General features: G+C 48.4%; 1 protein-coding gene across 2 annotated transcripts in view; it reads left to right on the top strand.

Annotated features, from left to right (window-relative positions):
- Positions 1 to 13,123, top strand: part of RAD23B (RAD23 nucleotide excision repair protein B) — a 91,377-nt gene that overhangs the window by 46,838 nt on the left and 31,416 nt on the right. Inside the window, exon 3 of one of the 2 annotated variants that reach the window (XM_077475172.1) lies at positions 12,885 to 12,970. In XM_077475172.1, the coding sequence (XP_077331298.1) occupies positions 12,885 to 12,970 (86 nt within the window). The remainder of the gene's footprint in view (positions 1 to 12,884; positions 12,971 to 13,123) is intronic. The other variant, XM_077475173.1, reaches the window with a different exon arrangement.

The following is a 13,123-nucleotide window of genomic DNA, read 5'->3' as shown; positions in this document are numbered from 1 at the left end:
GGGGGCAGGCCCTGTGCTATGATCCCTTCCCACTTCCCCTAGCAGCTTCAGTTTTTATTTTGCCTAGCAAGGAGAATGACCTAGGAAACCCTGCAGGCTTCTTGGTCCATATTTTTGCTGCAGGTTTGCTGCTTTTTGCGCAAGATAGAAGATCACAGGATCTTTCATCAACTGCCAGCTGGGTGACAGGCTGGTTAATGATATCCTTTAGTCTCCCCAGTCCGGCCATCGAGCGTGAGCAGGCCGCAGCTAAGGCTCGGCAGGCCACAACATGCCTCAGCTCCGGACGTGGCTGGTGAGCTTTAAGCTCCGGGGTATACATATGACCGGGCTACTGATGTTTGGATCACAGTACACCAAGGCCAGCAGCCACCCTGTAACTGCGCAGGAGTGGGTCTGTGATGGAATGTCTCCCAGCTCTTCAGGACTGGTAAGTATGGCTCTCCCTGCTTCGGTGGGGTGAGCAGCTGGGCATTCCCTAGGGGGTCGATTCGGGGGCCACCTCACCTCCCTATCTTCTCTCCGAAGTCCCTATCACCCCTCCTTCCCCGCTCTGAGGGGGGTGGCTGCATGCTCTGCAGGTGGGGTGTGTGTGTGTGTGTGTGTGTGTCTCTCTCGCTGTTTCTCACCTGTGGTGCTCTGTACGGCTGGCGTTGCTCCTGGTCCAGGTCTGGGGGGTCCCAAAACATGTTTATGGAGGTTGTTCTGACTGTTAGCAGGCAGCGTGTTTTTATCTTTTGCTCCGTCACTGCATGGCGCCCCTCCGGCGGCCATCTTGGATTTGGGAAAGCAATAAATTCCCCTGGTGAGCTTCAGCAGCCATTTTCTTTAGGATTCCTATTGATTGCATTGGCGGCCATTTTTCTTAAAGCCTTAGCGCTTTTTTCACCGCTGGCCTCTTGTGGCAGCATTACATGTGCTTCCTCTTGCTGCTTCCTGTATCCACTGTGTGTGTGCAGGACGCTGGATGGCTATTTGCTGAACGCTGAAGCTGCTCTGCAGATCGTTGCACCGCTGGTTAGAGCTGCTGCTGAGTTTTCTCCTCTCTGCAACTGGGAACCTCCTAGCGACTACAGGCACTGCAGTGGCTATCGCAGAACGCCCCAGGGAGGTGAGTCTAGCGCTAAGTAACCCCCCACCCACACAGTGGCAACAGGAGGGCAGGACCTTCACTGTCCTAAGTCCCCTTGCAGGTGGCAGACAGGCTAGGGTCAGCATGGCTTCAGAAACTTCCCCAGAAATCCAGGCTATAGCAACCGGGTCACCTGCAGTTAGCGCGGTGCGCATGGACATCCTGGCGGTGGGTCCTTGACTCCTATGTTGCTAAGATAGAGATGGCACATGGCAGGAAAGGTGCACATAAGAGGCCCCTGCCCCCCCTCCTCTGGGGAGAGCTCTGATGCAGACTTGGAGACCCCTGCTCTGACCTATCAGACGTGGCTGACCAGGACCGTTCGGACAGTGAGGATGATTCCCCGTCCGGGTCGGGGCGTGACAAGGCGCTTGTTGGAGCACTTATCACAGCTGTGCGTGATACCCTAAAGATTCAGGAGCCAGCGGATTCCTCTGCTGATGTACCGGTCCCTTTTGGGTCCCGCAAGCCAGCACGTTCACCTAAGGTGTTCCTGTATTTGACTTATTTTGATAAATTCATCTACAGGGAATGGGGTCACCCACAACGGACCTTTTCAGTCCCCAAAAATTTGGCGGTGCGTTACCCCTTTGAGGAAAGCCTTCTCAAAAAGTGGTCGGCTGCTCCAGTCGAGGACCCCCCAGTATCTAGGTTAAATAAAGCAACCGAGGGGACTCCTGCATTCAAGGATCCCATGGACAGGAAGGCCCGAAGCAGTGGCTCGTTCCTTGTTTACGGTTGTGGGGTCAGCAGTGCGACCTGTATTGGCATCCGCACTGGTGTCGCAGACACTGAGTGGGCAAAACTTTTGCACTGCAAATTGGGAGAGCAGAATGTCTCCCCTGTCTGCGTGGAACTAGCAGACCAATTAGTGCATGGCCTTAAGTACGTTTGTGACGCGGCCCTGGATACTCTCCCTCTGCTATCCAGGGCCTCGGTGTCAGCCGTGGTGCTGAGGCGCCTCATTTGGCTGAAATGCTGGTCTGCTGACCAGGCATCCAAGAAAGCCCTGACGGATCTTCTCTTACTTGGCAAACGGCTCTTTTGAGCCTCGTTGGATGACATTATTAAAAATACCACGGCAGGTAAGAGTACACTACTCCCACAGGCCAGGAAGGCTAAGGAGCCACGCCGCAGGCAAGGGCCCTCCTTTTCCGCTCACAAGTGGCTTTTTCGTCCTCCTGGTGCTTCGGCAAAACGACCCCAGCCCGACAGGACAGTCAGAAGCATCCCTGGAACTTCAAGCCTAACAAGCCTGCGAACAAAAGTGCTACCGCATGAAGGTTTGCCCCCACCCATGTCTCGGGGGTTCAGAATGTAATCAGTTTGCTCAGTAGTCGCACTCAATCAAGGGGACTTCCTGGCATCCTTGGACATTCAGGATTGCTACCTGCACATACCCATATGCCTTTCGCCATCAAAAGTTTCTGCGTTTGGCAGTCGGGGAAGCCCACTACCAGTTTGGCTCTTCCTTTTGGCCTGGCATCAGCCCCCCGAGTCTTTACCAAAGTACTGGCTCCAGTGTTGGCGTTGTTGAGACAACGCGGGATCGTGATCGTGAGTTACCTAGACGATCTCCTCATGAGAGCTTTTTCCGCCTCAGAATTGGAGGATGTGGCGATCACCTTGCAGTCCCTGCAAGCATTTGGGTGGCTGTTGAACCTAAAGAAGTCGGTGGTGGTACCGACTCAGTGTCTGGAGTACCTGGGGTTACTATTGGACTCCAGGGAAGCAAGGGTTTTTCTCCCCTCAGTCAAATTGCTGACTCTCAGATCTGCAGTCAAACTACGGATGAACCCGCAAGTGGTCATCACTTCGCTTTTGCATGCGGGTGCTGGGGCATATGGTAGCCTCCTTCGAGGCAGTACCTTATGCCCAGTTCCACACCAGAGTCCTGCAGAAGGACATCTTGACAAAATGGGACACATCTGTTGTCCCTGGATCTGCAGATCCAGGTGAGCCAGCCAGTCAGGGACTCCCTAATCTTCTGGTTGAGGTCCCCGGTGATTCAGTCCGGAAAATCGTTCCTTCCTCTGAAATGGATGGTGGTCACTACGGACGCCAGTCTGTCCGGCTGGGGTGGAGTGATGGGGATTCAGTCGGCTCAGGGCCTCTGGTCGACGGAAGAATCCAAGTTGCCGATCAATCTGCTCGAATTGAAAGCGATCTGGCTGTGCCTCCACAGGTGGTCGACATGTCTTCAAGGGCGTCCGACCAGGATACAGTCAGACAACGCCACGGCTGTGGCATACATAAATCACCAAGGGGGAACAAGAGGCTCAGCCGCTGCTCGGGAGGTCACTAACATACTAAAAGTGGGCAGAGCGACATGTACCGGCCCTGTCGCCCATTTACATCCCAGGGGTGGGAAATTGGCAGGCGGACTATCTGAGTCGATGGATGCTGGATCCAGGAGAATGGGCATTGCATCCAGAGATATTCAGGGTACTGTGCCTGAAATGGGGCACACCAGATGTTCATCTATTGGTCTCCCGGCTCAATCGGAAGGTGCCGAGATCCGTGGGCAGACACGCTGGTGGCTCCGTGGGATCAGTACCAGCTGATCTACGTCTTTCCTCCGCTGAAACTGTTGCCACGTCTGCTTTGCAGAGTGGAAGCCGAGGGGATTCCAGTACTCCTGATTGGCCTCAGCGGGCCTGGTACGCAGACCTGGTGGCAGACGTTCCCTGGCGACTGCCGTTGAGAGATGACCTATCTCAAGGTCCAATCCTTCACCCTGTTTTACCCTACCAATTTTTTCCTGTTTTTTTTTCGAAAAAACGCAGTACTGTTTTGGTTAATGCACTGTTGCATTACTTCCGCAATGTTGCGGTCTTGGGGATCACTCCTGTTGAGGATACCCGATTATATAGTGGTTTTCCACACACTGCTGTTTTTTTGTGGGTTTAGTTTCACTAGTTCCCACTTGCCATGATGGATGAAGTTGTTTTTTTTTTTTTATTTTTTTTTTTTTTTTTTTTCCGCACCCCTCGTTTGGCACTGCTTGGGGACGTCCCATTTAGTTAGAGAGGAGCTGTGTCGGTCAGTGAATATAAGAGAAAATGGGATTTTTTGTACTCACTGTAAATTCCTTTTCTCTGTAATTCACTGACCGACACAGCACCCATCCCTCCTTTTTTCTACGTTATACTGCTTGTTGATGTACTGAAGCTGCTAGGAGCAGTGGGAAGGGTTGATAGCACGGGGTCCACACCCCTGGGGCGAGATTAAAGTTCTGTGTGTTGTGTAACAAGCTATGCAACCCATTTAGTTAGAGGAGCTGTGACGGTCGGTGAATTACAGAGAAAAGGGGATATATATAGATATAGATATAGATATATATATATATATATATAGATATAGATAGATATATATATATATATATATATATGTATATATGTATATATGTATATGTATATATATATATATATATATATATATATATATATATATATATGTGTGTATATATTATAATTTTTTTTTTTTTTTTTGTATGTTACAAACATACGACTCCTACTTAAAACCGGAGGGAGACAACAGGAAGCGAGGAAATCTACCCCTAGGAAGAGAAATTCACACCTAATAAGAGTTGTCATGGGAAAAATGGTACCTCCATTGATGCTTTATCACCAATCCTTGTTTCCACAGCAACCCAAAATTGTCATTTGGACAGAAAGTGAGGTGAAATCTTCTGAACAGGGGCACAGACAGGAAAACAAATGATACAGGGGTGTTAACCCTTCCCTATGCTATCCAAATAGCTTGGTGTTTTATTTTCTTACATCAGGGGACAGAGAACCATAGTACTTTGTGGGTTATAGTGCCACTGATAGGTGATGGACACTGGCACACCTTAAGGCAAGAAGTGTACTCCCTATATAACCCCTCCCACTCCTGGGAATCCTCAGTTTTTTAGGTGTTGGTCACGAGTAAAGATGTGCTGTGCTCCACTGGAAGCTTCCCTGCTGGGGCTAGCCATGCTGACTGGATCCTTTCATGGGCTAAATTAATGGTGTCCAGGCCTCGTGTCCAAAGAAACAAGGATTTGCTTGTGAACGCTTCTCTGTTTTAGAGGGCTGCACCCTGGGATCCAGTGCTTTTTGGTAGTAAGGCCATAACGTTTTTACTGGCAGGGTGTTGTTGCAGGTCCAGGATTGTGGGTAACATGAGGTTCCCCTGTTCCTAAAGGTTTTGGGGCCCACCGCGAAGGGTGAAGATTGGGTTTTATCCCAGATAACCCTGCTACGAGGAAAGGTAAGGGAGATTTTCTCAGGAATTTCTCCTTCGATGTATAATGCTGTCATGCCTATGTATCACCACTGGGGGCTGTATTGAGCACTCCCCGCCTGATGCTGGAAACGGAAGCCTTCATTTCTCCTCTCCGGCCACAAGCAGATCCTTCCGTAAGAAAGGGGGGGTCTGTTTCTCATGCACCCCCAATGTTGGCTTCTTTCCCCTTTGGGGTATTGCTATGCCAAAAGCAGTTTCCTTTTAAAAAAAGGGGGGGGGGACAGACTGCGCGGCCGCTCAGCGGACGATTTACACACCCCCGCCATGTCTGCTGTTTCACGGAATGCCTGAGCCGCCGCTTGCATGGGGAAATGCTTTTCTTTGAAAGGAAAGGGGGCCGCAATTCACACAGGGGTGTGTGGCTAACGGCATCAGATGCTGGGCACATGTGCAGGAAGTTGCTAAAGCGCTGTGTGTGTAGCTGCTGCCTGGCTGTGGAGGGACACATGAGCAGGAGGTTGGTTGGATTCAGGTTTGGTGACACAGGCATTCCCTTTGACACATTGTACTTTTCCAAGCTAGGTATTAATAGGTATTAATAGCAGCTATTAGTGCTGGACTATAACCTAGCAGTGTACATTCTTTAGTTGGTAGTGCCTCTGCTTTGTGCTTCTGAGAGTGATGTGGCTGGTCAGATTGAGCTGTCAGGGGAAACTGTTGCAGCTGCGCTAGACACTTCAACAAATGGTCAGCCGAAGCACCATGTAAAAAGCTTAGTTAGCTGTTCCCCCATGAAAAGGGAAACTATTTGGAGACTATTTGGATAAATACATCTGAAGGATCTCTAATGGGAGAAGCTCTCTTAACAGTAAAGAAGAGGTTCAAACATTTCTCCTTTTAAACATGCTGCCTCATCTGTACCAGGGGCATTAGCCTCTAGGCAGTCTCGGCAGCCTCAACCGTCAGGTTCAAGGGGAAGACCCCAAGGGCAGCACCAAGGTCAGAGAGTATCTTGGGGCAGAAAGCCCACAAAGCAGAATGCTAAAGCCTCCTTATGAAGGGGCGCCCCCGCTCACTGGGGTGGGGGGAAGGCTCCTGCAATTCTCAAGGATCTGGCAGGAACAATGTCAAGATAGATGGGTGGCTTCTGCAGTTTCTCTAGGTTACAAACTAGAGTTCAGAGGATTTTGTCTCCTTGTTTTCTAAGGTCAAATGTTCCCAAGGACCCAGAGAAAAAGAAGTCTTTCTAGCCCTGGATCATCTATTATCCCACTTGGTGGTATCAGAGATCCCCTTAGAGGAACACGGCACATGTTTTTATTCAAACCTTTTCACGGTTCCAAAACCAAATGGAGAGGTAAGACCTGAATCGGCACTTAAATATCCGATCTTTTCGCATGGAGTCAATCTGATCGGTTGTTTCTATGCTGCAAGGAGGGGAGATTTTGGCTTCTATCTATCAAAGATGCATATCTCCACGTGGCAATGTTTCACGCTCACCAGAAACTTCTGCGCTTCGAAATAGAAAATCGTCATTTTCAGTTTGTGGCAATTCTGGCACCTCCTTTAGCCAGATTAAGGACTCAAGGTATAACTGTCCTAGCCTATTTAGATCTACTTTTTAATAGATCATTCAGTCTCGGGTCTGAACCAGAGTCTGGTCACAGCTGTAAACTACCTGGAATCTCTAGGTTGTATACTCAACCTAGAAAAATCCTCCTTAAAGCGGAGGTCCACCCTAAAATGGACCCCCCCCCCCCCCCTCCGGCGCCACAATTGGCACCTTTCAGGGGGGAGGGGGGTGCAGTTACCTGGATAATCCAGGTAACTGCACCCACTTCCGGGATAGCTGTCTGCAGAAAGGGGCGTAGATTACGCCCCTTTCTGCAACTGCCCGCCCCTTTGCGCAAGTGCCCCGCTGCCTGCTGGGAAACACAGTTCCCAGAGGCAGCGGGGACCGTCCGGATTGCGCCGCGCGGCTCGCGCATGCGCAGTAGGGAACCGGGAAATGAAGCCGAAAGGCTCCATTTCCTGATTCCCATACCCAAGATGGCGGCGGCAGGACCCGACAGACGACCTAGCGATCGGCTTCGGGTGCCGACATCGCGGGCGCGCTGGACAGGTAAGTGTCACTATTTTAAAAGTCAGCAGCTGCAGTATTTGTAGCTGCTGGCTTTTAAAAAAAAAAAAAAAACGCGGAGTCCCGGTGGACTCCCGCTTTAAAACCATCAGGGAGATTGCACTACTTGGGACTGGTCATAGATACCATTCAGAAAAAGGTATTCTTACCCCAGACAAGAATCGGTTCCATTATAGGACTAATTCAACTCATCAAAGCAAAGAAAAATCCTCCCATTCGGTTATGCATGAGATTTTTGTGGAAAATGGTGGCCTCCTTCAAGGCCGACCTTACGCGTGGTTTCATTCAAGACTGCTTCAAAGCACCATCCTGTCTGCCTGGAACAAAAAGGTCCAGGCCTTGGATTTTTCAATACGCTTGGCTCCCAACATGCATCGGAGCCTAAATTGGTGGTTGGTATCCAGCAACCTCCATAAAGGAAAATCATTGCTACCAGTCTCCTAGAAAGTGATGGTGACAGATGCCAGCCTTCTAGGCTGGGGAGCAGTCCTGAAAAAAGATTTTGCCCAGGGGAGATGGTCCAAATTGGAGAAGACCTTGCCTATCAACATTTTAGGGATTCGGGTAGTTTGTCTGACCCTAAAGTCTTGGATGGTCAGACTATCGGATTGTCCTGTCAGGATTCAGTCTGATAATGCCAGGGCTGTGGCTTACATCAATCACTAGGGGGGGGGGCGGCAATCATGTTCTAGCTTGGGCAGAATGCAACATTCCCTGCCTGTCGGCAATATTCATTCCCAGGAATAGAAAATTGACAGGCGGACTGAAAATTGACAAGGATCCTTGATTTCCTGCAAATGGGATTAGAAATAAAGCTGGCCTTGAGTACTATCAAGGGCCAGAACTCGGCCTTGTCAGTATTTTTTCAATGGCATCTTGCTTCTCTCTCTGGTGGGTAGCTTTATACAGGGGGTAACGCAAATTAATCCCCCTATCAAGGCACTTCTAAATAGAGGTCGACCGATATATCGGCCGGCCGATATATCGGCCGATATTTGCCGTTTTTTAAATAATCGGCATCGGCCGATTTGTGCTGATAAAAAGCCGATTTAGAACTACAGCGGGACTTTGAAATGACTTCTGTATAGAATGGTCTAAGTTGACTGAGTCCTCATAGCAACCCTTTCCTCCACTCTGGGCAGGCTGCCAAGAAAAGAACAGAAAGATACAATGTTTACACTTGATTGAATTAAGTCATCTCTGTGTGTAGAAGTTCTCAGTTTAACCATTTAAAGACTAAATCTTTTCTGACACTTGTTGCTTACAAGTAAAAAATCCTGTATTTTCTGCCAGAAAATCACTTAGACCCCCCCAAAAATGATATATATTTTTTTAGCAGAGATCCTAGGGAATAAAATAGCGGTTGTTGCAATATTTTATGTCACACGGCATTTGCACAGATGTCTTTCAAATGCATTTTTTTGGGAAAAAAATACACCATTTAAAAAATAAAAATAAAATAAAAAAACAGTAAAGTTAGCCCATTTTTTTTTTTTTGTCCAAAAGTTTTGACTACCTGTTTTTATTATATATATATATATATATATATATATTGATGGTAAAACGCAAGTTTTAGCGGCTCTTTACCATCATTTTAGCGGTGCTATTTGGCTGCTAGTGGGGCACATATAACCCAGCTAGCGGCCAAGGAAGAGGTTAAATGCGCCCATGAAGCACCGCTGCCAAATCGCATTGCATGCGCTTCGGCAGTGGTGCCCATTCATATCAATGGGCAGGAGTGGTGGAGGAGCGGTATACACCACTCCAAACGTGCTGCTTGCAGGACTTTTTTTTAAGATCCTGCCAGCGCATCGCCTCAGTGTGAAAGCACTCTGTCTTTCACACAGACTGCAGGGGAGCCATTTTGCAGGCACTTTACAGGCGCTATTTTTAGCCCAAAAGCGCCTTAAAAAACGCCCCAGTGGGAAAGGTGTGTTAGATCAAGGGGGATTAAAAATAAATAAAATAAAATCGGCCTAACATATCGGCCCAAAAAAATCGGCATCATATATCGGCTATCGGCCGCCACGATTTCTAAATATCGGCATCGGCCAGAGAAAAACCCATATCGGTCGACCTCTACCTCTAAATCCTTGGAATTTAAACTTGGTCTTCTCAGCTTTGTAGAATCAGCCTTTTGAGCCTCCTTTATGAGAAATTCCCTTGGTTCTTTTGACTGGAAAGTTAATCTTTCTGGTTGCCATTTCTTCTGCTAGAAGAGTGTCGGAACTAGCAGCTTTAAAGAGCCATATTCGATCATGCATAAGGATAAGGTGGTTTTACGTCCTCATCCTGATTTCCTACCAAAGGTGGTGACAGGTTTTCACTTAAACCAAGATATTGCTCTTCGACCTTTCTTCCCAGAGCCTCAATCTAGGGAAGAGAAGGCACTACATTCCCTTGATGTAGTAAGAGCGGTCAGAGAGTGTATTTAACCACTTGCTTACTGGGCACTTAAACCCCCCTCAGTCCCAGACCAATTTTCAGCTTTCAGCGCTGATGCACTTTGAGTGACAATTACGCGGTCATACAACACTGTACCCAAATGAAATTTTTATCATTTTTTTCCCACAAATAGAGCTTTCTTTTGGTGGTATTTAGTTACAGCTCGGAGTTTTATTTTTTGCTAAACAAACAAAAAAAGATGCAAAAAAAAAAAAAATCATGTTTTAATAGTTTGTTATAAAATTTTGCAAACGGGTCATTTTTCTCCTTCATTGAAGTGCGCTGATTAGGCGGCACTGATGGGCTGCATTGGTGGGCACTGATGGGCTGCATTGGTGGGCACTGATGGGCTGCATTGGTGGGCACTGATGGGCTGCATTGGTGGGCACTGATGGGCTGCATTGGTGGGCACTGATGGGCTGCATTGGTGGGCACTGATGGGCTGCATTGGTGGGCACTGATGGGCTGCATTGGTGGGCACTGATGGGCTGCATTGGTGGGCACTGATGGGCTGCATTGGTGGGCACTGATGGGCTGCATTGGTGGGCACTGATGGGCTGCATTGGTGGGCACTGATGGGCTGCATTGGTGGGCACTGATGGGCAAAGATGGGCACAGATAAGATGGCACGGATGGGTGGCACGGATAAGTGGCACGGATGGGTGGCACGGATGGGCACTGATAGGTACCACAGATAGATGGGACTGATGGGCACTGATAGGTGGCACTGATAGGTGGCACTGCTGGGCACTGATGGGCGGCACTGCTGGGCACTGATGGGCGGCACTGGGGTGCAGCACCTTTGAGGCAGATTTTGGGTGGCACTGTGGGTGGCACTGTGGGTGGCACTGTGGGTGGCACTGCTGGGTGGCACTGTGGGTGGCACTGCAGGTGGCACTGTGGGCACTGTGGGCACTGCTGGGTGGCACTGTGGGCACTGCTGGGTGGCACTGTGGGCACTGCTGGGTGGCACTGTGGGCACTGCTGGGTGGCACTGTGGGCACTGCGGGCACTGCTGGGTGGCACTGACAGGGGGGCACTTACTTTATTTCAGGATGGCACTGCGGGTGGCAGGTGGGCACTGGCAGGGGGCAGGTGTCCGCTTGAATTGCTGGCCGTGATCGGGACTGATGTCCCGAACATGGCCGCCGGCGATCGGCTTTTTTTTTTCTCCTCGCGCTGTCAGCGCGAGGAGGAATACTCGCCGATTACCGGCTCCGTTTTATCACATGATCAGCTGTCATTGGCTGACAGCTGATCACGTGATAAGGGGTCGGGATCGACCCCTTACACGGATCGGTGATCAGGCGAGTCTCACGGACTCGCCGATCACAGAGCGCGCCGCGCGCGCCCCTCAGGGGGCGCGCAGGCCGCTCGTAACCGGGACGACGTCAATAGACGTAGTCCCTGCAATCTAGGTCCGCGCTAATGCCGTCATTCGGCAATAGCGCGGTACCCAAGTGGTTAAAGACTGCTCAGATTCGCAAAACAGATGTTTTATTTGTACTGCCAGAAGGTCCAAAAAGGGGGACAGGCAGCATGAAAATCTACTATTTCCAAATGGATTCGTCAAGTCATTATTCAGGCTTATGGTTTAAAGAAGAAAAATCCTCCATTTCATGTTAAAACACACTCAACCAGGGCGATTAGTGCCTCTTGGGCGGTGCATCATCAGGCCTCTATGGCTCAGAACTGTAAGGGCGCAACCTGGTCTTCAGTTCATACGTTTACCAGATTTTTTTTGATGTTAAAGGTCATGAGGATATTGCCTTTGGGCGCAGTGTACTGCAGGCTGCAGTACGAGTCCTCTGGCCTCCTTTTTTTTTTTTTTTTTTTTTGTTGTCTCCCTCCAGTTGCCATTGCTATGGGACATCCCACATAGTACTATGGCTCTGTGTCCACTGATGTAAGAAAATAAAACAGGATTTTTAAAACGGCTTACCTGTAAAATCCTTTGTATATTCATTGTGACACTGAACCAGGAAATATGGGAAAAAATGACTCCTCCATTTTCATACGCAGGATAATTACAATTACAAGCTGTTAAGTCAAACAAGGCTTTTAAAATATAGTAGTTTACTTGTACTTTGTCACTGCCTGCCCTTAGTGCAGCTGACTGAGAAATACTTAACCTTGCCTCTCTGTTTCTGCGATCTTTACTGTGTGGCCTTGCCAGGTACCACACAGCCTTTTGAGTGAAAATATCCATCACTGGTCTGTCTTCCAAGCGTGCTCAAGTGTCAATGCCCTATTAATGTTGCTTTGCAGTCTTCTGCTGCAAGAGAGCTCCCCCATAGGAATAAATTCACACTCTGAAGATGAGCCAGTAGGGGCCATTTTAAAAGGCTGTGCTGTACACAGCAAAGTAAGTATTTCTCATAGTAGACTGCACAAAGGGGATAGGCAGTGAAAAGTACTTTCACTATAATTGAACTTGTAATTTTAATCTTAAGATAATTTGTATATTCAGTATTTTTTTTTTTTTTTTTTCCTAAAATTTGCTTGGAGCACCCAAGCATTATGGGTTTTTCATTTATTTTTTTTATTTTTTTTAACAAGAGGCCCTTGAGAATAAAATGTTTGTTGCAATTTTTATGCCATTTACAAGAAAGTCAACCTTCTTCTCTAAAAAAAATAAATGAAAAATACCAGGATGATGCCTACAGCTTCAGGGCAGCATCCTGGTATAATCTCTTGAAGCCTCTTGGTGGTTGTGAACAAGCACAAACTGCTCGTGTGCAATATTTGAACAGCATCCACCCTTTCTCATCCTATAACCTCTTGAAGTGCAGCAACGTACGGGGTATGTTGCTGGTCATCTGGTGGTCAAAAGGTATACATTGCTAACATCTTGTATGTGTGGGGGGGGGGGGGGGGGGGGGTTAGGCCATAGAGTGAATTTTATTATTGGTCTTTTTTTTTTTTTTTTTTCCTCAGGTAAAATCCTTAATGATGATATGGCACTTAAAGAATACAAAATTGACGAGAAGAACTTTGTAGTGGTTATGGTTACAAAAGTAAGTGTAAGTTTCTTCTTTTTACTTTTACCACCCATCAGCACCCCCCCACAAGCCAAATATTTGTCTAAGGACAGCTTCACACTGTCCCAGTGAGGTCCCACAGTGCTTTGTGCAAAGCACAGCTAACCGGCCGTTTTCGTGCAGGTTAGCTGCCCT

The sequence above is a fragment of the Lithobates pipiens genome, unplaced genomic scaffold (genome assembly GCF_037356315.1).
Source record: "Lithobates pipiens isolate NorthernLeopardFrog02 unplaced genomic scaffold, aLitPip1_a1.2 Scaffold_13, whole genome shotgun sequence".
In the NCBI taxonomy this organism is placed as follows: Eukaryota; Metazoa; Chordata; class Amphibia; order Anura; family Ranidae; genus Lithobates; species Lithobates pipiens.
Note: the sequence above shows the minus strand (reverse complement) of the source record. Positions and strands in the feature narration are given on the sequence as shown.